Source organism: Pavona decussata, unplaced genomic scaffold (assembly GCF_977016875.1).
Source record: "Pavona decussata unplaced genomic scaffold, jaPavDecu1.1 SCAFFOLD_175, whole genome shotgun sequence".
Taxonomy (NCBI): domain Eukaryota; kingdom Metazoa; phylum Cnidaria; class Anthozoa; order Scleractinia; family Agariciidae; genus Pavona; species Pavona decussata.
Genome location: NW_028145586.1, coordinates 535428 through 561024, shown reverse-complemented (window position 1 = coordinate 561024; position 25597 = coordinate 535428). Strand labels below are relative to the sequence as shown.

At 39.7% G+C, this 25597-nt stretch overlaps 3 protein-coding genes across 3 annotated transcripts in view; all 3 read left to right on the top strand.

The window, feature by feature from the left end:
- Positions 1-25597, top strand: part of LOC146463494 (uncharacterized) — a 333098-nt gene that overhangs the window by 169470 nt on the left and 138031 nt on the right. The window contains exons 16-17 of the mRNA XM_085084383.1: positions 10988-11101; positions 11844-11945. Of these exons, the coding sequence (XP_084940509.1) occupies positions 10988-11101; positions 11844-11945 (216 nt within the window). The remainder of the gene's footprint in view (positions 1-10987; positions 11102-11843; positions 11946-25597) is intronic.
- Positions 1-25597, top strand: part of LOC146463499 (uncharacterized) — a 137293-nt gene that overhangs the window by 59644 nt on the left and 52052 nt on the right. The window lies entirely within an intron of this gene.
- On the top strand, positions 16236-22937 carry LOC146463501 (uncharacterized). Its single transcript, XM_085084326.1, has 4 exons — positions 16236-16275; positions 17716-17766; positions 18715-22057; positions 22190-22937. Exons 1-4 carry the CDS (start codon positions 16236-16238, stop codon positions 22935-22937), a joined length of 4182 nt encoding a protein of 1393 aa, XP_084940452.1.

The window sequence follows — 25597 nt, the reverse complement described above, 5'->3', positions numbered from 1 at the left end:
AAAAAAAAACTAGTTTTGCTGTCTGTTTTTCACGCGAAAGCGGAACGTGCCATGTCACGCATCATTGACGTCGTAAACAAAATTATGCAAATTTCTGGTGAAATGAACACTTTAAGATCTTGTCAGCTTTCATAGAGGTTTCAAAGGGAAAAAATGTTTCATTTTTGAAATTTACAACTGGTAATTTATGGGAAAGCAAAAGGGCGCGGTCGATAAATAATTCTTATTTAGCAAGAGCTTGTCATATTTCATTATTTTTACTTGAGGATTGCGTGGACTGAACTCCAAAGGAAAAATTTCACGCATTTATGTCGGGCATGAAATGTAATGCGATACTTTGTTGAACAGATTTCCCTTTGTGAGATTGGCTTGAAAAACGCAAATCTACCTGGAAGTTAAAAGAAGTATGCCCTACAGTAATTTTGTAATTTTAATTCTCAAAAAAAATTCACTTACCCATCAGGCAAGTGATGGTCAGAATCCACTAGCCCGATCGCAAAATCCAGTAGCCCCGGACTATTGGACACGAATTTGCATGATGTAGCTGCACATGGCGTGCTTCTATGAACTTTGAATTAAAAAACACGTGATTTTTTTTAATCGGCGCATCAGAATAATCTTATTCAATCTGTAGAGAATAATTTGACAATCATTTTTATAGTACAAGAATGGTTATTTTTCGTTACATAATCGGGCAAAGATATAATTTCTTTTAGCTTTCAAGGAAGTTTCCGTAGCCGTCTAAATTTTAATTACTATGTGTCATCTGCATTCACGAGTTGGCTCACGGGAGCCTTTGATTTTTGTTGAGAAAAACAAGGACAGAGCACCACAGGGTGTGCCTTAGAAGGGATTCCAAACATGAAGTGTGGCCTCATGCTATAATTGTCTCGAGTGTTGGAACCCCTGATGAGGCACAAACTCCTAGATAGACATAATTACAGCCTGTACATGTATGAGGGCGTAGCTTAGGAGGATTGCACTTGAATGTCAGATTTTTGCAAGTCAGATGTTACATTCTCACAACTCAGAGATGTCAAATTTCCACAATTAACCGCAATATCACATCAAACGACTTCAGGATGTTGGATTTTGGAAGTAACAACTCAGATCTCAGATTTCTGCAACTTGCACTCCTAAGATGCTATTTTGTGTATTTAGTTTTTGCTTATTGTAATTTCCTCTCTAAAGGTTTTTCTGTTGGAAGTCAGTCTTCAGTAGCAAGTTACAGTCAGCTTCCTTTCCCTGCAGCCTCTCAAACTCACCTGCGGTTCCCAAGGTTTTCTTTAAGCAGCGTTTTGTTGATCTAACGAACCGTTCAAAAAATCCTCCCCACCAAGGAGCTAATGCGACATTAAATCTCCAGTCGATATTGTGTTCTGCTAGCAGTTTTTTTAGCTCTTCACTCTTGAAAGTGGATCCATTGTCTGACACTACGAGACTTGGAATACCTCTTCTGGCGATGAACCTCTTAAAACTTCTCACGAACGCTTCGGTTGTCAACCTTGGGACGAGGTCGAGATGAACTGCACGACTGGACGCACACGTGTATAGCACGATGTATGCCTTGTTCATGTTATCACTCGTGTGATAAACGTCCTTGACGTAAACGGGGCCAGCAAAGTCTACTCCGATACTTGTAAATGCGAACTCGTCCGATAATCTAAAACCAGGTAGTTGTGAGGTAGGAGGCATTCCATATGGGCGACCTTCAAGTTTCTTGCATACTAAACACTTGCTGATTATGTTCTTCACCGTTTGTCTGCCCTTTACAGCCCAATACTTTGAACGAACTTGAACCAGTGTTTCCGCCACTCCATTGTGCATCACTTGATCATGACAATTGAGGATCACTAACTTAGTCAAATGGTGACCTCTCGGCAAAAGTATCGGAAATCGTGTATCGTGTGGTAGGGATGACAGGCCTATTCTTCCTCGACATCGTAGCATCCCTTCGTCGTCTTGATAAAGGCCTAGTGATGACTTCATCTGTGGTTACTTGTCACTCTTTAAAATCTCTTTCTGGACGTGTCCAATCCACAGTTTCTCGGCTTGTCTGTACAATCTTGAAGGTTTCTCTTCCATTCCTTCTCTGGACTTTGCTTTCTTTAGTTTCTCAACAAACAACAATACCAGTGCAGTAACCCTTATCAGCTTGGTAATGGAACTAAAGTTCTCAGACTTGATAACATTGGCTAGACTCGCTTCTTCTCCCTTGTCTTCCACTAACGTTGTCACTAGGATGGAGGCAGCCGACTTAGATGATTTCAGTTCGCATAATTCTTCTCTGACTTGTACATTTTCTGGCTGCTTTGGCCAGTATTCACTACTCTTCAACAGGAATTCGGGTCCGTGTAGCCACAGGCTGTTTCCCTTCAGGTCAGTAGCCTTGATTCCTCGAGACGCTATGTCAGCTGGATTTTCTGCTGTGGGACAGTACCTCCACTGCTGAGGTGGTGAATTTCTTCTAATCTCAGCCACTCGATTTTCAACAAACTACTTATACTCCTTGTTGGTATTTGTGATCCACCACAACGAAATCATAGAATCTGTCCAGTTAAACACATTGTCAATTCTCACAGCTTCTAAAGCCTGACTCACACTCTTTAACAATCTGGATGCAGCTAGGTTCGACAACAACTCTAGACGAGGGATAGTTTGCTTAGCCAATGGAACAACTCTAGTCTTTGAAGATATTATCTGACATTCCACTTTCGACTCATATTCCACTCTCATGTAGATAGCAGCTCCATAAGCCTTCTCTGACGCATCAGCAAAACAGTGAAGTTGGACTGACTTGAACTTATCCCCAGTCAAACCTTCAGCATAACATCTCTTGAAGCTGACTCTTCCAGCCTATCTCAGATCCAACAAAATTGTCTGCCATTGTTGGTGGAGGTCAGTGTCGAGCAACTCGTCCCAGTCTCTCCCATCCTTGCAAAGTTTCTGAAACATGATCTTAAATTGAAGGATGATAGGAGCTATCAATCCCAAGGGGTCAACAATTTTGTAGCTGTACTAAGAATTAGTCGTCTTGTTGCTGGTTGAGCATCTACATCCCCCAATGTCTTGCTCAGATCATAAATCAGTTCATCTTCGGTAGGGTTCCAAAGCACTCCGAGAACCTTTTGTTCTTTCTCTGTACTTTGCTTAAAAACTGACTTGGAGAAGCTTTCATCTTCTTCTTTAACACCATATTCATCACTCTTGTCAAAGTCTTCACGGAAAGCTTCATCCTCTTGCAATGCTCTCAGGAGTCCCTCTGAATTGCTGTTCCACTTTCTCATATTGAAACCTCCTGATTTGAGACAAGGCTTTATCTTCTTAGACAGAACGAATGCACTGTCCACATCACCATCCCCAGAAACATAATCATCAACATACAAAGACTTCAACAGTTCTCTTGCAAGTGCACTGTCAACTGGCAAACAAGTGTTCAAATGGTGTCTGATTGCAGCATTCAGAATGAAAGGACTCGAGTTCACTCCAAAGACCACTCGTGCAAAACGCATCACCATGACCTCTGGACTTTCCTTGTCCAGATCATCAATCCACAAAAATCTGAGCAAGTCTCTGTGTTCAGGATCAATCTCAATGTTCAAAAATGCCTTTTCAATATCTGCAGTTAAGGCAAATTCATGGACTCTAAATCTTAACAAGATGTCAAATAAATAAGGATTCAGAGAGGGTCCAATGTGCAGACAGTCATTTAAACTTGGTCCAAACACCTTGGATGAGGCATCATAAACAACTCTGACCTTAGTTGTACCTCTGTCAAGTCTCACAACTGCTCTATGTGGGAGATAATGAACACTTCCAGGCTCCGGGATTTGATCCTGCTGGCTGGTCCTTTAGCTTTTTGATTGTTTTTGTCAGTCTACGTGATGCAGCTGAGTAATTGTCTGGTAGCATCGGATGGTTATCCTTGAAGGGTAACTTGACCTGGTATCTCTCCCCAGTGAACCTGATATCACTTGAGAACTTGTCATAGACAGACGCTTCTCTTTCCTTTATCTCCAAAGTTTCTAAGTCCCAGAATTTCTGAAGATCGTCTTTGATGTCACTTATCTCTGTGGACTCTATCTTTAACACGTGTGTTGAACTCAAATTCACTGTGCATGACTTTGTCGACGTTGGGCACACAGCTGGGCCTGATGACACCCAACCCAACTTGGTTTCTACGGCTACCGGTCCGGAGGGATCTCTCTTAATAATGTTTCCAGTAATGAAGGACCAGTAGTAATCTGCTCCTATCAGCACGTCAACACTAACAGAATCACTTGTTCCACATGCAAATTGTAGACCTTGTAGGTAAGGGTAGCATTCCAATGTGTCTTGAGTTTGTTGATTGGACACTGGGCTGCAAATCACTGGTACAACATATGATGTAACAGAGACATTCAATCCATCTAATGTTCTGACACACAACTGCACAACATCACATTCCTTGATGGAAGCTGAGTCATCTCCAAATGTTTTGATTAAAAGGGTTTCCTTACCCACAGTTGGCAGTTTCAACTGCTCTCTTGTCATGCTGGTTATGTAAGATCTCTGGCTACAGGAGTCAAATATCATATGGGCATTCACTCCAATTTCCTGGTTATCTGGTCTACAAACAAAGGCTTGGGCTGTCTGCAACAGCACAGAGTTGACATTATTGCTAATGTGCATTGTTGAAGCTCCTGTATCTCCGCTCGTATCTTCAGGTGGTTCAGATCTATGTGGTGTTGCTCCCTTAGAACCCGCGTTCCTGGATGTTACAGTGTTATTTGTTCTTTCACAAATGGTCACATGGTGTCTACCTTCACAGTTAAAGCATTTTGCCCTTGATGGCAATTTGCAGAGATATGACCACTCTTCAAGCACACAAAGCACCTGCCATTTCGTCTCAGCATTGTTCTTCTAGTCTTCGGTTCAGTTACAGTCGTGCAGTTAATGGACTTATGATTCTTCTTACAAAAGGCACAGCGAGGAATACTTTTTTCGCTACCTGTGTAAAGCGCAGAGGCAGAATAGGGCTGTTTGCTTCTTGTCTTATATTGTTCGAACTTTGAAGTATTAATATTTGGTCCATTTGTTTTCATTGCAGTACATCTTTCTCTAGCTTCCAACTCAGTTTTCAATGCATTCAAAAAGGCATCAAGATTCCATGTTCCTTCACTGCCAAACGTGCGGCTTACAATCAATCTCAACTCTGAGGGGATTTTCTCCATTACGATAGGGACTAGTAAATTCCCAAAGGACTGTGATTCAACGCCTAACGCATTCAAACCTCGAATGTTGATTTCAATCTTGTCATACAATTCACGTAATTTCTTTGTTTCATGTACTGAATTGACAGATGGAAGTTTCAATAAGGCATCCATATAATTTGATATTAACAACTGCGGTTTACCAAATCGGTCCTTGAGAATGTCGATGGCTACCTTGTCATTGTCTGCAGTCAGACTTAGTCCAGCAATTGCGGATTCAGCATTACTTGTCACACAACTCTTCAGATAAGTGAACTTTTCGATGGGCGAAATGCTAGGGTTTCCATCTACAGTGGACTGAAATGTGTCCCAAAAACTCTGCCATTCTTGATAATTCCCCGAAAATGATTTGAGCTCGAGCTTAGGTAGTTTCACTTTCGCGCTTTCAGCGTTTTTAGAATTACCATTTCCCTGAATTGCCGCCGGAGTCTGCGTGTGTCCGCCATGTTTGAAATGTTCAGAATGTTCTAATCTAAAGTTAATTTTCGCCAAAATACTGTAAACATGCTGACAAAACTCACCAGAATCTTCTATTTCTTTCTCCAGTTGCTTTTTTTTAGTGTTCTCCAGTATCGTTTCATCCAGCTTTTCTATAGTTTCCATTTTTGTGGTTTCAGCTTCTCAGAAGCTGAAACCTACATTGTCATCGTGTAGTGTAAGTAAGTAAGTCCATTTTCCGTAACGGTTCGGAATGCCGAAGGTTCACCACGACAGTTGACGAGGTCTCAGTCGGCTTTATTCGTACGGAAGATCCGTGTTTTCAATTCAAAATGGCTGCCGCGTCTCTCATGCGTGGATTTTCAAGGTGGCAGTTGTGGTTCTTGGAAGGAAAACACAGGTTTTCAATGCCGTAAATCAAAAGAACAACTTCTAAGGAACACTCGGCTGCTTAAAAAGAGAAAATCAGTGAGTTCATAGCGAAGAAATTCCTGTTCGAGATTGTGTCAAGGCGAAACATGTGCGATCGCAAACAAGATCTGCAAATCATCACATGAGCTGTAGACCGGCTGTAGACGTTCTCGGAAAATTTGGTGTGCTACTGGGAACCCACTTTACAAAATACTACAGGTTTGAATGCGAATTTTACCGTGCTTTATGTTAAATTGATCGATTTGTCATATTTCAAATAGCTTTGGCGAAATTTTCGAAAAAACGTAAGACTTACTCAGTTTTATACAGTCGAGAAATTGTGCTTTAGTGACTCGCAGTTCGCTTGGATCGGTCGCCTTCATTCGAGGCGAAAATTGAACGAATTTGCGTTTCAAGCGTAAACACAGGTCTGTCTGAATAAATATTCACGGAATTTCTTCACCATGCGATCTTTATATGTACACTGTAAACCATAGAAGAGCCAAATCATATCTATTACTGTCCCCTGTGTATTAAAATGTAAACAAACCGAAATCCTCTGGCAGTGCATACCAAATTTGCCCATATGACAACACGATCAAATTTTGGCACTGACTAGAGCTGTTCATTTAACCCTCTGAATTTTATACAACGTTGCTTTTTTACTGCCATATTCTACAAATATAAAGCAGTAGCCACATGTAGTCATAGACTGCCTTTTATTTACAATGATAATGTGTTGTTTTGCACTGTTAACGAGACAGAATTAGAACTCTCCAATATTCAACCATCTTGCCCTCACGCTTGGTCAATAATGCATACCCAGTTATACACAAAACTTGTTTGATCGCTAGAGAGATACCTATAATGGCAGTCTAAAAATCCCCCTTTATCACTTGGAAAATAACCTCCCTACAAATTTGCAACCCCACTAAGGCACACTTACACTCATTTTATGTAAGATCAATCCCAGCATAGAATGCATTACCACCTGACATCGTCAAGTCTGGTTCTTACTCGGAATTTATTAGTTCTTTATATGTTCTGCATGTATAATTTAACCTATTGTGCGTCCGCTGACCGCTCCATTACCGGATTAGCTTTGCTAATGGCAATTATGCTAATTAAAGATTAAAGATTACCATAATACTGAAGTACATGTAACGCCCCAGCTTTGCAACTTTTTCATAAATGCACAAAAAGGGAGTCAATAAAGCAGACAAAAACCTACAGTAAATGTAACAGTCACATATAATTTATTTAGTTAAAGAGATTCCCTTTCATTTTCTGACAATAACTTTTTTCACGGTCACTCGAACACAAGCAAGAACTTTTCATTATGGTACATGTAGCTGAAACCACATGCACTCCTTCGAGTGCCTATTTTTTCTGCCAGCAAAGACTTCAACGCAGTTAACTTTTTCTTGGACGATAAATCTTCCCCGCCATCTGTTAAGATCTTCTCCGCATTCTCCATCATTTTGTACACAAACGCCTTGTGACCCTCTCGAATATTCTTGGTCTTTTCGACGTTCATGATGTTTCTAAACTCTCCGCTAAGGGAACCTTGGCTTTTCAATGCAGTCCTTCGGCGATTTGTAGTTGTTTGATGTTTGTACTCACTCGTTGTTCTGGCAGCTTATCCGGGATCGGAGGACCATGTATAAATAAATAAACCATGTATAAATAAAGGTTTTTCAAGTATTTAATTCCACTCACGATAAACAATGACTTCTTCACAATTTTCCTCGTGACTACGCTTCACTCAGGCTGTTTCAGTTCTGTAACGTTGATCTAACAACGGATTCTACACTCTACACTCAAAACTTCATCGATCCGACGATAACATCTCAACTCGAAGGCATGTTCTTCTCACGTGGCCTCTTCCCGCCACTCACTCGTAATTATGCTAATTTATGCTCATATTTTAATTTCTAACAGTGGTGCTTATAATAAATCCCATGCCGTGTTGCTATCCAATAATAAAATATTAGTCATTGTCATTTCACAAATAGACTAATATACATGCAAAAATGTCAGCATGCTTATTGGAAGAGAACACGTCAATTAATCCCAAGCAGTGCAGAAAGTTGAAATTAAATTGATTGACGGGAAAGTTGCGAAAGGGAAACAACACAAAATGGCGGACAGGTTAGGAGAAAGTAACAACGTTTCAATTCAGAGTTTGAAGGAGAATGCCAAGAACAAAAACACCGAACAAAGCACAAATAATTAGGTTAAAGTCTGGAAGTCTTGGGCTTCTCAAAAGGGCTATATATGATGAAAATATTGAAAAGTACACACCGGAGGCCCTGAACAAAATTCTGGAGCAGTTTTATGCAACAGTTCGTAAGTAAGACGAGGAAGATAACGAGCCTGATAGCCTTCATGTAATGGTGACTGCTATTGACCGATACCTAACAGAGAAAGAGTACAAACACTGAATTATTCACAACAGAGAGTTTAAAAGCTCTAAGCAAGTTCTGGAGGGAAAAGCCCGCCTAGCTACTGCAGCAACAAGGCAAAGGCAAGCGGCCGAACAAGGCGAGAAGTCTGTCAACAACTGAGGAAAATGAGCTGTGGGAAATAAAAAAGCTGGGAAAGGGAAGTCCGCAAGTCCTTGTCCAAACAGTTTGGTGGCTTCTGACCCAATATTTTGGTCTTCGAGGTCGACAGGAACACCACAGTATGACAGTTGAAGATTTCTCCTTTGGAGTGGATGAAGACAACACAGAGTAAGTCGAATTCATTGAGAACCTGACAAAAACACGCCAGTCTGGACTGTCTGCAGAGCCCAGAAGCTTCCTTCCAAAAATGTTTGCAACTGGAGGTGATAGATGTCCCGTTGCAATATTCAAAGAGTTTCTGTGTCCTCCTCCCGAAATACAGACAACCGGTCCACTTTTTCTGTCCTCGCAAGTTTGGTACAAGTGGCAGCCGATGGGAGTGAACATGATCAACAACATAACAAAGTCCGTCATCAAGCAACCCTAGAAGATTCATTGAAGACCTTTTCCAACCACAGCGCCAGGAGAACAGTTGTAAAAAAGTTGAAGACCGCAGGCCTATAAGAGCAAAGTTCAACTGTTAAAGTAACGGGCCACAGAAACGACAATCACTGGATGACTATGACGAAGGAGATAAAAGAGAACAGCAACAGCTTTCCACACCATCAAGCATCAGCCATGCTAAAAACATCAACAGCCAGTTAGCTCGAGGAAACAGCTTCACTTCGGTAAATAGTAGCACCAGCAGCTCCAGCAATATTTTCAACCCGTTCTCGCCAGACCCTCATTCGGCTCAATGTGGAAACGACTTCAACCAAGCAGCTTTCGCGTTTCAGATGCCAAGTTGTATCTCTGGCCAGAATGATCAGCGTCAGTGTTTCATGAACATAAACCGTTTCCACCAATGTCAAGTCACTTTCAACATGGGAAACACAGCGGCTCCCGAAAAGCCACAGTCAGCCATACTGCCTGACAAGGACAGTATTTCTAACTGATTCATATTTCGAAAAGCTTCAAAGTTTGAAAATGTTGATAGATTTGGCCTCAGTGAGAATCGACAACAAACATTAACAAGTTGACTTCTTTAAATAAACAAGTTTTGACGTCTTTTCGTACCTCTTTCCTCCTTGAGGTCCATAAAATGTAAATGCTTTAGAATGATAAATGCTCCGAGAACTTGGTCTTTGTCAATTGAGAGGATATTTTTGGTCTGTAAATTTCCACAAGTGCTAGCATGTCAATCAAGGTTGTCATTTTTCAACCAATGACGTTAATGTAGGTGGGACCAGTGAGCCGTGACACAAAATAAACACGGTAAGAGGAAAACAGAGTCAAATTTTTGCATGAATATTATAAACAAGTAATCACAAATCAGCAGCACTCATAAATTTGTCAAAGATTGCACGAGCCCTACGGGCTCGTGCAATTTGGTTAGCCTTTGAAAAATTTACTTGTACTGATTTATCCCAAATTGCACTCGAAATCATGTGATTACCTATACAAATTACATTAATTTTGTACTGTTCTTCACTGTAGGTTAATTACATGCAAGGTAATGTAACATGAGAATGTTAGATTAAAGATAATTATCCTTTGATAACATTTAATAATAAGCATTATGTTTGATCAGTTAACCACAACAGTGAAACTTAATACCTTATTATCACTCATTTTCGCGAAACTTAATTTTCGCGATTTAAAAAATTTTGCAAAATTAAAGTCCTGCGAATAAAAGGTGCCGTGAAAATTAAAGACGCGAAATGTAGTGACCTATGTAAAAACCTTATTTCAGTTTTCCATCTGCTAGGAATATACATACGAGTAGAAGGTTCAAATTTCAGTTCAACGCGTGCCCTTATTCCTCATCATCTGACTCATCTGGCTGAATTAGTTCCTGAAACACTTCCTCGGTACAGTCTTCAAATTTGCCATCGGCATCTGGCTCCCTATAGTTCTCTGCGATTAGCTGCTTGAGCCTCTTCATTATGGCTTCATTTTTTCCAGATTCGTCAATCTCCGCAATCAATTTCACTGGAATTTCCAGCCCCCCTTGCAATAGTGCCTCGGTGGCTTATATCAGTGTACTTTGAACAGATGTCATGTTCCAGTCATTGATGAAAATTTCAGCCAGTTGCTTGTTCCGTTTCTACCTTGAATTTCGTTACGGTTAAATAAAATACAGAAATGGAAGCACCAATTACTTGATTCGCGAAATTTAATAACCTTGAAAAACGGTGATTCGTCAAAATCGCAAAAAGTCCCGCGAAATATTTCCTTTCCAAATTCGCGAAATTAAAGTCGTGGGAAAATAAGTGATAATAAGGCAGTTAATTCTAGTGGTCACCAGTGGTCAAATGTGTACGTTTTTTGGTACAGTAGGTCTACCACAAATCAGGCCAAGTTCAGAAGAAAAGAACAAAAGACTTTCATCCTTTCCTGAAAGGCAACATCCCAAATGGCCTAGGCAAGACATAGGCAATGCGTATGGGCAAGGTAATAGTTATCTGTATAAATGACATACAGTATTTGCCCTAAGATACTTTGTGTTTGATGCAGCACAGGTCACCGTGCAAGCATGATATAAGAGTTTGTATGGTGTTAAAATTAAATCGAAGATTAGATAACAATATTCCCACAACAACCCACAAAAATTATAATAAAGTCTGAAAAAGCTTACCCGGTGTGTTTTTCTGTGTTTTCAAGGCTTCTCAGTGTTTCCAAACACCGTTTTGAGCGGTTTATCTCTCAGCGGCTGGCCCACGTGCATCACTGTATTATGTTATTGGAAAGGTCGGAAACTTGAAGTCAAATTTGAATGTAATTGGACCCGTCATTTGAAGAGAGCACTTTGAAAACCTCACTGAAATTTGTTTGAAACTTAACCACACGTTTACCTGCCTCACCACATGCCAAGAAGGATGACGTGCATTCCTTCCAGAGCAACTATTTCTTGGAAAAGTTCATTTATTGAGACACAAGCCTTCGTTGAAAACAAAGTTTATTTCGGGCGCCACTTTTGCCGCGGACTGAGCCCTGTCCCTGGAATGTCATGACAAACCCACGGTCAAACCTAGGCACAAGTACTAAAATGTGCCAGACAGGGGGAATCCATGTGAAACCTTTGACCTGCAAAAAACTACATACACCCCCGGCCAAGTTTAATAAATTTTTACTGTCCCTGTGTATTCTCTGGCTAAAATGCAGTTCAATCTTTATTGCTATTTCCCATGTGAAGGTTTTTCTGATGGAAGTCAGTCTTCAGTGGCAGGTTACAGTCAACTACCTCTCACAGCAACCTCTCAAGCTAGTACGTGTAATCTACAAAGTGGATCTGAAGGTAGATGAAAAACGTAGACATTATAGTCACATCTAGCACATACAATGTCTGAGTATATACAATGTGAACTATCTCTAGAGCTGACACCTTTTTTTAGCAGTAAAGCTCATGTGAATGTTAGAGGGTGCTTGCTTTACTCAGGTGCTCTAAAGGGAGGGAAGCAGTGTCCTCAGTGTAGAAGACGTCACCAAACAATCCTGGAAGACATACCATGAAAACGGAAAATAACCTTCACATTTTTGCTTGAAAGTTTGATTCAGGGTACCTGGTGCTATTTATCTGCAAGAACATCTCAAATTGGTTCCGTTAATCTTTGTATGATGGAGTCCAGTTGAGCTCCTGCCCTTCCAATCACGTCTTCCATTCAAATGTTGCTTACTGGAAGAGCTGGTTGTATTACAGAAACATGAGAATGATGTAATGACATAGGAAAACTCGCAAAAATAAATTCCGATTGCTCCTATCAGGAAACGAAGCTAAGACCTTCCGGTTACTAGTTCGGATGCTCTACCACTGAGCTACAGGAGACTCATGGGAGATAAGACCATTATATTAGGTTCATGGGACAAACATCCTGCATACTGCTAGGATTGGAATGTGGCATATGCGCAAAGAAAGGAAATGTGATGTACTATTTTAAGCCTGGTGAACAAATGGGAATGATGTATTATTCAGTAATGACACAGGCAAACTCGGAAAAAGCCGGAAATTCCGAGTGCTCCTATCAATAGTTGAACTTAAGATCTTCCAATTACTAGTTTGACTGCTCTACCACTGAGCTACAGGAGACTTGTGGGAGCTAAGGCCATTAAACTAGGTTCTTGGGACAAACATCCTGCATACTGCTAGGATTGGAATGTTGTTTGAGAAGGTACGATAGAAATAGCCTGGATTATGTGCTCAAGTACAGTCACACCAAGAAAACATGTTTAATTAAACCAGGTTTAACGAAATGAAAATTGGTAACAGAAAGCTGAACCATCGGCTTTCACATGGGATTCGAGTAAACTTTAACTTATGCTTTTATTTGTGCTAAATCTGTAGTCAAAAAAAACCCGAAAGCGGCTTTTAAGAAGGAAACAGTTTTAAACTGTGTTTAACTAAACAGCTTTTAAACGTGTTTAAGCCTTGGTGTGAATGGGGCATTAGTTGTTTTTTCTTAAATTTCTTTTTGTTTTGGATAATCAATGTGAGTTTATGTTTAGGGAAGTAATATCAAACCCGAGGAAGAGTGTTTCATCCGATTTGCAAACCCTTAATAGTGGGTTGAAAAAGCAAGGTGCAGTTCAGATTTTTACCAACTTCGAGGAGAACGTCTGGAAATTGGATGAGATTCATGATGTCTTTAGTGCTGTTTCGTTTGCATATAGATGAAAGAAATCTTTTTTACATCACCCTCAGGAGAGTACAAACACAAAGTTTAAGAACCTCATATTCAATTTTTATCTAAAAAATAGATTTTCCTGATAACTCTTCTATCAACTTCTCTTCATTTATTTCACATTAATTTCCATCACATTTATTTCATTTACCACACTTTCGACATTTAAATCCTAGCAGTATGCAGGATATTTGTCCCATGAACCTAGTTTAATGGCCTTAGCTCCCACGAGTCTCCTGTAGCTCAGTGGTAGAGCATTCGAACCAGTAATCGGAAGGTCTTAGGTTCGACTCCTGATAGGAGCACTCGGAATTCTTTTTTCCGAGTATGCCTGTGTCACTTTCTGGAATAATACATCATTCTCATTCATTTACCAGGCTGGAAATATACCATGACATTTATTTCAGTTATGATCTTATAGAAACCATTTACGCCTAAATGACTACAACAGGTTAAGTTTACGGTTTATTGAATTTGAAACTAAGGGACTTAATATTTTCTACGTTGGTTTTTATATTTTATCAGCAAAGCGAATTAAACTAAATATCTATAAATCCTCTCATCACATTTCCCGTCAATTACTCATTGAATACACATTTATTATTATTATTATTATTATTATTATTATTATTATTATTATTATTATTATTATTATTATTATTATTATTATGCAGCATTTTTCTTTATTATAACTGAGTTTTCTGAAATAAGTCTTTACAACGGAATGGTTCGCAGCGATAATGATGGGCAAAGAGGAATTGTACGTGCAAGGTTAAAAGGGTAACTGAATTCAAGTAACTGAATTCATTGGAATCCAAGAGTCGTCTTACAATGTATAGGAAATCTATGAGAAAAACGAAACGGCGTGCATCATAGTGATTTGATGGATGGTTAAATTACCAAAAAGGAAATATTCAGAAGGCTGAGTTGTCTGTCTCACTTTCCTGGATCTGGAAAATATATGACGTTTAAATTTTAGAAAGCTTTTCTGCCGAGGTAAAAGTTTTCCATCTAAGGCCGTTGTTCCGATTCACAAACGTAAATATCAAATTGTTTTTATTTCAATCTTTATTTTCGATGTGGTATGGTTTGTCTTGCCACGAGATTGTATTGATGAGTAATTAATGTCATCAGTGACTAATCAATGCAATCAATGACTAATTGATGACTGAAAATGGACTATTCATGGCTACTCATTGATCACAGAAATAATCAATGACCAATCAACTAATTACCCATAGATTACACATTGATAACTCATTGATTTCAGTGACGTCATTGATGTCATCGATTAGTTAGGTCTGGTTGAATGCAAGTGGACATTTCCATTGGACTGAGTCAATAAGCAAACTTAAAAACCTCATCCCATGTTTGAACATGGAAAGGAACTGCCACGTTGAAGTCACTAGGAAGATTTCGGTGGTGCTAGGCAACCAAAATCGTTCACGTGTATCAAGTTTCATTCAGAAACAACATGATGTGAGTAATGAAATTTATGGCAGTTCTTGGAAGGAAAATGTTATGGATGCTTTCTGCTAGTTATTTGATCACTACGGTAGCCGCAGTGCCCCACATGTACCCAACTTTGCCATTTTTAGCTTGTCAAAAAAGCTGGGAATGCTCTGTTTTGAGTCACAATGGTTTGTCGATTGGCAAGTGAATCACGTAGAGCCATGGAAAGAATGTTCTCCTCCATCTTTGCGTTGCTTCGTTTAGTGACGTTTTATTGTTTTGTGCGTAAAGTTTATAGAGGAATCAGTCAAGCGACAAGCTCATTACTTTCTCTGCCTAACAAGACTCTATCCTCTACTTGATTCTCAATTACTGAGCCTTGATACTCGATACTCAATTCTCATGAGTTTTGAACATCGAAGATCGAGTCTGAAAGAGACTGTCAACTTACATTTAAATGGTACTGTATTCTGTTGCGAATCTCCGACTATAATTTGATATTTGAGCCAAATTCAGCCTGAAAATATAGGAAAAGTGTAAAGTGATAACACAGAAGTATTTACCTCATCTAAGCAATCTTTTTTGAGAAAACTAAATATGTAAATAGTGCACTATCGATGATCCACCTGTCATGTTGTTAACCTCTTGAGCCATTTTGTAACTGACATAGAATGTGGCCAAACCGTTATGTACTGAAACTTCTCACTGAAGGGCATTCCACAGTGTTTGGTATCGCTCTCCAACAGGTGTTGCACAAGGACAGTCACCTATAGCTACCTCCATGCCATTGTAGTTAATGTTTAGTGCTAAAAATTTGTTGATAATGGAGTCCAATGTCGGATGGCTGAACAAGCTTCCATAAATTACTGCATACTTTTGAATTGGTATTCCCGTAAAGAAGTAATGCACTAGTTTGCTTATCGTGGTCTGAGGTAGTAATAATAAAAGTCCATCGCATTATTTGTGTTGCTGTTTTAAGCACTGTGTATCGTCACACTCCTAAGATGCTATGCTGTATAATATTAATGTTTGCTTTTTACAGTTTTCCCCTTTGAAGGTTTTTCTGGTGGAAGTCAGTCTTCAGTAGAAGGTTACAGTCAGCTTCCCTTACCTACAGACTCTCAAACTCATCTGACAAGTGGAACTGAAGGTAGCTGGGAAACACTAATAAAAGAATCACAACAAAGCTATCAAGTAACATTTACAATAATTTCCAACTGTCTTGGTGTGTCATTCACCTATAAGTTTTTTTATTAAAGTGAATAAAGTACCGGTAATGATGATGATGATGATAATGAAGAAATGTCAGCATCTGAAATGCCATGGCCTTTTTTCTTGCTTTCACGTAACAGCTGCATGTTGTTGTCTGTGTGCATTCACTCTTAAAAATGCTTTGTTGTATAATTTCGCATGTTACAATTTTTCCCTTTGAAGATTTTTTTGGTGGACGTTACAGTATGCTGCCTTTTGAAACTTTCCTGAGAAGTGGAATTCAAGGTAGATGGGGAGTTGTAATACAAGAGTTTAAGAAATTAATGTTAATATCAGAGCTGTCACAAAGCATGTTTACATTGTATTATGTTGTAAGGTTTATCCTGTATCCTTCACTGATCCTCCCTTGGAACCTACTAATTAAGTTGGCCTTGAACAGTGCTAAAACTGAATTCATGCTAATTGGCTCCAGACAAAAATTGAGTACTTTGACGAACCCACTTGAGCTCTCGATTAATAATGTTCCGATAGAACACGTTTCCCCTGTCAAATCGCTTGGAATATCTATTGATGAAAATCTACGGTGGCAAACACACATTGATAAATTATCTAAAAAGGTCGCTTCCGGAATAGGAGCAATAAAAAGAATTAGACCTTTTGTCCCTCCACCTACCCTTCATTATATATACAACGCACTAATTCAATCTCATTTCGATTATTGCAATCTTGTCTGGGGTAATTGTGGTAAAACATTATTTGACAGGCTACAGAAGCTTCAGAACTGTGCCGCTCGCGTTAACCTTTTCTAGCTATGATGCTGACGCTAACCGTTTAATTAGACAACTCGATTGGAAAGACTTGAGCACTCAATTTCAAATACAGAAAGCCATAATGGTATACAAGTCTTTAAATGGTCTTGTTCCTGAATATTTATCATCTAAATTTGTTAAACGAAATGAAACGCGTTACTCCCTGAGGGACTCTGTTAACAAACTATTTGTCCCGTTTCCGCGAACTAATTTCATGAAAAACGGCTTTACTTATAGCGGAGCAGTTCTCTGGAACAGCCTGCCCTGTCATGTGAGAGAAGCTAATTCTCTTAGTCAATTCAAAAGATTAGTTAATGATCATTTTTAATGTTAGAGTACTAGTATACACGGCATTCATGAAAAACAGGTTTTAGTTAGATTAGTTGTAGTTAGGTATTGAATTTTGTTTAGGATAGTTAGGTTATTTCTAATTTGTATACTCCTGATGGATTTTACCGTGTTAAAATAAAGATTTATTGATTATTGATTATTGTGTTGTGCATCATGAATTTGATCCTTAGATGGGTTACAAAGTAATAAAGTTATAGCCTCCTACCTCCTTGAAAAAAAAATTTCTTAGGAGGCCCACATCCCTAAAACCACACAAATCATCTCTTCGATTTGTTCCCTGGTGGTGTAGTGGTTATCGCATCGGTGTAGTAATATCAAGGAGGGGTTGGACCTCGACCCACTTTCTCAGCACCTCACTTATTTGAGTCCTGCTACAGCCGTACATGATAGTACAGGTTTAGGAGTGAATCCTTGTTACAATCACATATCGCCACCCAATTTCTTCATTAAACATAATTTTATTTACTGAAAAATCAAGTATCAGGCCAGCCACGTCCAGTTTTTCTTTTAGACTTACCACACTGCTTTATTAGTTATTAATTATTGCTCTTTTTTTCTGTTTTAGGCTCCCTCGGTTTTGGCAAACTTCCTTCATCACTAGTGCAGTCAGCCTTGAGTAAGTAAAGCAGATGATTTATAAACATTAGTAACTTTTAAATGACTATAGTAATCAGCTTATTTTACAAGCTCTGTATCATGTTCTGTTTTTGGTGTTATCCATTTGACCTGACGTTTTTAAGTATAACAGTAGCACATTTACCCACTGATAACGAGCCCATCAAAATGTTGGGGGGCGGGGGAAGAAAAAAAAGGGGTTCTTGCAATTAGCCCCCTCCCCACCTCTTGAACAAAAATTTTCTCTGTATAAGAGCCTTATTTCCTCTGAATTAATATGCTTAGACAGCTGTAATGACGTAACAATTAGTTGTATAAAAAATTGTTCAAATATTGTCAGACCACACGCCCACTTGGGCAAAAGGCTTACTACTAAAAGAATCGAAATACGTAGAGGCTGCTTCCGAGTTCTTGAATTTTACTGTGTCGTTGATCAACTTGCACGTAGGGCTTTTAACAACCATTTAAAACAAATTATTTGTTGATAAAAATCCTACGTTGAGTTGATTAATGACACAGTAGTCTTTTGTGACTATGGATTGAACTAAGCGAGATTGTTGAGGGAAAGCTGTGAATCGAGACCTCTACACAACCTTCTTTCAAGTGTCTCTTACCTCTTCGAGGTGTTAGAAGGCTTAACGAACGGGAAAATATTTTATTGAATGTGGTCTAAATGATGAGCTTGTGATCATGAAACGTTTACACAGTTTTGAAGGTCTATGTACAAACGTTGGTGTGATTGACTTCTAGGAACCATAAATCATGAAAACTGTGAGCGCGCAATTACCTTTCTTAAAAATGTTTACAGCTTCTTGCACTGCTTTTAGTAATTTTTTCACGTACAATTTTTTCTTCACTCACTGGCTTTCCAAAGCTTCGCCCATCCTGAACACTTAGTGGTGGAACAAAATTGTAGCTCCTTGCCATACTATTTGTTGCACTATTGTAGGTCCTGCAGGCCTGGCTGTTGCTGTACGTTTTCTCAAAGATACTTACAAAAGGCGTTCTCTTTTGAGACCACTCCTTTGGGAGAACACTTTGAAGTTACGTATTGAAGATGTTTACACGCGACTAAAAATCGTTTCAAGAAAAAACACAGACTTCCGCTTAGAACATGATAAAAAGGTCGGCATGTATGACATCTTCGTATCCTCGAATGATAGAACTGTGCTTGTGGAAGGAAGCCCTGGGATCGGAAAGACAACATTTTGTCTTAAAATAGCTTATGACTGGGCGAATGAAAAACTCCCGAAAAAGCATCCCTTCCCTGAGTTTGAAATTGTGCTGCTGCTGAAATGCAGGGACGTAGATGGAGATCTGATGGAAGCCATTAGTGAGCAACTTTTACCTGAAGATGAAAATGTCAGGAAAGATATGGTCGAATACATCCAGGATATTCGTAACCAGCAGAATATTTTAATAATTCTGGATGGCCTTGATGAGCTACCCATGAAAGCTGAAAGTCACGTAGATCGATTGTTTGAAAGACGAATTTTTCCATTTTCCTTTATTTTGGCCACATCTCGTCAGGAGAGAGGAATAAAGTTGAGACAGAGCATTAACTTTGACGTCCTTTTGCAAATAGAAGGATTTACAAGAGCAGATGCTTTTGAGTACATCAGAAAGCACTTCAGGCATTTGGGGCCTGAGCATGTGTTAAAGGGAGAGAGGCTCATCAAAGCAATCCAGGAAAACTCTTTTCTCCATGCTTTACCAAACAATCCATTGAATTTGCTCCTTCTCTGTGTTGTTTTTGAGGACTATGAGGGAGAACTTCCATCTCGTCGAACTGAGCTCTACCAGATCATTGTTCGATGCATTTTACGAAGATTTTGTGCAAAAAATAAGAGGTTAGCTCCCCAGGATGACGAGGCTCTTGAGGAGAAATTTGCACAGAGTTTACTGGCACTGGGAGAGTTAGCTTGGAAATGCCTGTTAGAAGATCGCCTTTCTTTCAAGGAAGCACAACTGGCAAAATATGAAGAGATGAACAAAGATCTGGCAGCTCGGATATCAGGTCTCGTTTTCAAAGAAGCAAGTCTGAAAAAGATCAACCCACAGCACGAATACCACTTCTTTCACAAAACGTTTGAAGAATACTTGGCCGCAGCATACCTGGCATTTCTGTTATTGAAGAAAGACGTCAATATCTTCAAAGAGTTTCAGTTGGACTTCCATGACCATATTGTAGTAAAATACCGGCAAGTTTTTCTGTTTTTGTCCGGTATACTGGGTGAGAAAGCGAGTATCCTTTTCAGACAGATTGGTGAGAAGCTGAAGAGTGAAAACTGGGACTGGCACAAGTGTCAAAAGGAAGAAGTTCAGTTTTTTACTGAAAGTTTCAGTGAAAGTGGAAATGCTGAAGAAGTGGCGATGGCTCTTTGTTCCTCCATTCCTTTCCCTTTGACTGTGGTAGTGGGCGGACCCGACGACTATTCTTATTTTAATTTTTTTGAGGTTGCAAAATATTGCCTGAAATTTTCACAATTACGGCATCCGGTTCATTTATCTGTGTGTTGTAATTTTTTACTTTCTTTAGATGGTGGAGAGTTCGAAGTAAATTCTGCTTTTGATTACTTGAAATCCTGTCCAAAATTGCAGACTTTGTTCGTTTCCACATCAAAAGCTCTCGGAAATGCCTTTTACGATGGACTATCTCAAAACTCTACTTTAGTGTCAGTTACTCTTAGAACTTTTCAAAGCCTCACTTGTGACAGAGCTGATATTGTTGGTGACAGTTTGGCTGCAAGCAACACCTTGACCTCCGTGACGTTTGAACTGTTTAATGAGTGGGGAGAGGCTTGGGCTAGAGCTCTTGAAAAAGGATTGTCTGCGGATACACCATTGAAGTCAGTTGTCCTCAAGATTTATGGTTCATTAGGTCACACTGCAATACAGGCTTTGCAAAGAGTTTTAGTCAACACATCTTTGACCTCTGTTGTCATCACCATTTTTGGAGAGATGCAAGATTTATTAGCTACTGCCCTTTTTGAAGGACTTTCAGAACAAGCCTTTTTGAAATCTTTTACTTTGGTTGTTTTTGGAAGGGTGAGTGAATCAGGCATCGTCTTCCTAGAAAGAGGTTTTTTGCAAAATTACTCTCTGAATGCTTTGGAAGTAAAAATCTTTGGTGGACTCCCTGACAGCTGCACGAATTTTGTTAACCGTATAATTTCAGCAAACAACGTAAAGCAGTCGTGCACTTTCCACCCGAATACCAGTGGAAACATTGCGGCTGCTAAGGTCGCTTGTCTTACTCCTGTTTTGGCTAAGAGCAGTTTTAATATAGAACAGACATTAAACGTCTGGGGTGAGTTGAGCTGTGAAGTTATAGAAGCTGTCGGAAGACTCTTGGTGGCGTCCACACCGTGTCGACTCACTCTAAACATTCATGGAAACGTATTTGATGAAGTTGCAAGCAGTCTTATGAGCTACCTGAAAATAGAAGAGTGCGTACACCTCGTTACTTTCAACATTTGGGGAGAATTGACCACTAACGGGAAGGATGCTATTGAGCGGTTTTCAAGAAGCAACCACAATGCAAACGTAAACCTGATTGTCCCTGACTTGATATCAGACTGTTCTCCCTGTGGCCTTGATTTCTGTATTGATAATCCTTCGTTATTACCTTCAGTATTCACTAAAGTGAAGGATACTGGAACAAGTGAACTTAGTCTCACAATCAGTGGCGTGAGTGATGACTGGGCACAGGGTCTGAATGACGGTTTAACAAACAGCACGTCATTAACAGCACTTGCTCTTACAATCGAAAACTGCCCTGGTGAGAACCTTGGGTTGATGCAACGTCTGCTTGAAGTTGTGTTGGAAAACACCTCCTTAGCTACACTCGCTCTCACTCTTACATTATATTCCTTCACTGACAAGGGAATAGACCTCAGCAACAGTTTGGCGAAAAACGCGTCATTAACGGCACTCTCTCTTACCATCAACTGCCACGTTAGCGACAGTTGTTTCTTTTCGCTAGGTCTGCGTGATGGTTTGGCGTCAAACAAGTCAATACATACACTTACTCTTACAATCAACAACTACAGTGGCACGGCTGGATACTGGATACAGGATCTGTGTGATGGTTTGGCGTCAAACAAGACATTACATACACTCACTCTTGCGATCAACGACTACAATGACGCGGTTGTAGTCTCGACAGCGAAACTGGGTAATGGTTTGGCCAGAAATGAGTCATTAACTACTCTCACTCTTACAATCAGCAATTACGGTCACACGGCTAGAGACTGGATACTGGGTCCGGGTCCTGGTTTGGCGTCAAACAAGTCATTACATACACTCACTCTTACAATCAACAACTTCAGTGGTACGGGTGGAGACTGGATACTGGGTCTGGGTCATGGTTTGGCGTCAAACGAGTCATTACATACACTCACTATTACAATCAACGACTACAGTGACACGGCTGTAGCCTTGACAGCGGATCTGGGTTATGGTTTGGCCAGAAATAAGTCATTAAGTACTTTCACTCTTACAATCAACAACTACAGTGACACGGGTGGAGACTGGATACCAAGTCTGAGTGGTGGTTTGGCGTCAAACAAGTCATTAACTACTCTCACTCTAACAATCAACAACTACAGTCACGCAGTTAGATTCTCGATAACGGATCTGGGTGATGGTTTGGCGAGAAATGAGTCATTAACTACTCTCACCCTTACAATCAACAACTACAGTGACACGGGTGGAGTCTGGATACTGGGTCTGGGTGATGGTTTTGCGTCAAACGAGTCATTACATACACTCACTCTTACAATCAACAACTACAGTGACGCGGCTGGAGTCTCGATAACGGATCTGGGTGATGGTTTGGCGAGAAATGAGTCATTAACTACTCTCACTCTCACAATCAACAACTACAGTAACACGACTGGAGACTGGATGAAGCATCTGGGTGATGGTTTCGCCAGAAATGAGTCATTAACAACTCTCAGTCTTACAATCAATAGCTGCACTGAAGTGAGTGAAGATCATTTACGAGAACTGTGCAATAATCTGGCAAGTGACACATTAACTACTCTGAAATTGACAATCAACGACCACAGTACTACGAGTAGAGGCCTTGGATGTGATCTTAGTAAGTGTTTTGCGGACTGTAGGTCGTTAACTTCTATTAGTTTAACGGTCAGCTTGTATGGAGACTGAAGAAAATGTGTGCTAAAACCTACCACTCCGTGAGCAAAATGAAAGTAAATTCATCCAATCAAATTCAATAACGAAGGCGTGTATCCATAACTCGATTGACGCATGCGCTGCATCCATACAATCATGATAACACGTGCAAGTTACATTCAGCTAAGAAAATTTGTTCTCGGTCGCTAATGAAGAAAACTTTCTTGAAGAACCGGAAAGATGGAAAACGATTTTGGAGCACGTAAATTTAGTCGACAAAGAAGTTAAATCTTTGGATTGTAGTGAAATGAAGTCGCTCTCTATGAGAAAACGAAACGACAAATAGCGGCGGGAATAATTCAAAGCCCACCGTGGGGTTATGCTAGCAAGGAGCTCAGCAAGAACTTAACAAACTACAGATTGGATCTATCGGATTCTCTAAGGTAAACAAGTTTGTAACGCTGATATAAAATAATAGAAGCTAGGTAACGGTAACTTTCCAGGGAAAATTTTCGTATTATTGGACAATGAAAACCTTTTTCTTTTATACCATTTCCAAAAGCAGGCTTTTTTTTTTCACTAGTGTGTTAATTATAGACGCAAAAGTTCGTTGGACGATAGCGATTCAATGCGTCGAACTTTGCTTATGAATTTAACTCTAAAATCAGTTGAAGTGATTTTCAAAAGGCGCAAAAATACGGTTTCTTGCATGAAAAGAAAGAAGATATTTAGAAAAGGAAGTTTAGAACGCTCGTAACTAATTAACTTAGGGAAGCTCCGACGGTTTAAGATTTTCTTCGCCCACTCTTGTTGGTTCGTTCTCTCTTGTTGGTTTTTTATACCGTTTTCTGTTAGCTTTGTTTTGAAAGGATTGGTCGGAGTAACCAGACGACGCTTTCCCCGTTCCACCACTTGCCCCACTCCACACCGCGTCTGTTTCATTTTTTAGCTGTGCGTCTATCGAGTTATGGACACTTGAGAAACTGTGTTGCACAGTCTCGGCAAACTTTTAAGGCCCTTCTACACTAGCGATTTTTGTCGCACTTCACTACAATTTTTCTCGCGGAAGGCTACGACTTCAAATCGTACTTTAAACCAATGTTTTTTGGGTGTGTTTTCAACGCTGTACTTTTTTCAAGAAATCAAGCAAAATTGTGTCACTTTTGAAACATGTTCGAACCTCCTGCGATATCCCAGGGACAAGTGAGCGCTGAAATGGCTACTAGTTTACGCGTGCGATTAAAAACTGGAACTTGCGGGTGACAAAAATTGTATGTGTAAACGGGCCTTTACCGTTATCTCCTACTTTCCAAACTTCCCGCACGCGTGCTAAACACGAACTAATTCTAAATTCCTGTTAAGAGTTTTTGACAATGTTTAACGAATCAGTTACCACTTTAAAATGAAGCTGAATGGTGAAGAGTATTAACCTTGCTTTGCGGTGTCATTAGCCTTTTAAGCCCTAATTATCGAACCGCAAAATTCTCTAAGAGAAATTACTCAAAATCAGTTTATCTTTCAGTGATCATTTGCTATATTCTCGTGATCTGCGTGTTTGAGGTTTTACCGATCCCGTAAACTGCCGCCTGTAATCCCTCCGCTTATAAGCCCCTCCCCCCCCCCTCTCCTGTTATAGGCCCATCTACCTGTAAACCAAAAAATACCTCCGACTATAAGCCCTCACCCCGGATGTAAACCGCCGACTAGTTTTGTTTGTGTTGTTGGTTTTAATTTTGTTCCAAATATTGACGTTTTTAAGTTTAATTAAAAAGCAGTAAGTGAAAAACGTATTTCGATCAACCCTGCTATAGCTCGTTTGGAAATGTTTTTTTAACTCGTGAATGTACGCATGCGCAATGAACGAGTTATAGCGATGGCTGACTGTTGACTTGGTTGGTTGGTCGGTTCTGTCGTTAACTTTCGGGCGTGCGCAGTGAATGAGTTTTAAATTCAATTAGTGGAAAAAACACGCGAACATTTTTTCTTCACGGCGCATCAGGATATTCTTATTCAATATGTAGAGAATAATTTGACGATCATTTAGTGCAAGAATGGAGATTTTTCGTTAAATCTGAGCAAAGTTACAAGTTTTTTCAGTTTTTCAGAAAGTCCGGGGTCGTAAACTAATTAGTGAAAAAAAAAAACGTGAAAAATTTTTTCACGACGCGTCAGAATTCTCTTATTCATTCTGTAGAGAATAATTTGACAATCATTTTAGTGGTAGAATGGAGATTTTTCGTTGAATCTGAGCAAAGTTATAGGTTTTTTTCGTTTTTTTTTTTTCTACAAAGTGCGGCTTCTTTTAAGATAAACAAGACGCTTTTTAGAGCTTTTACCTTTAGCACTAGTGGCCTTATTTATTGTAGGCCTCACCGATTTTTTAACCTATCCTCCCTTCGCGATTGAACTAACTGAATCGTTTTAGTCAGAAAGAATGCGTGATATCGCGTTGCGCAACTTGAAATTTTGCCGCCAAAAAATATTTCCCGCCAGAAATGTCTTCAGCTGAAAAGTTCACTGCTTATCATAACTTTTTGCATACATGAAAACTCGACATCTTTCATCATATTTTTCCTTTTCATACAAAAGTCTTACATCAAGTAGATTAGTTTGCTAAAAAAACTAGTTTTGCTGTCAGTTTTCACACGAAAGCGGAACGTGCCATGTCACGCATCAGTGACGTCGTAAATAAA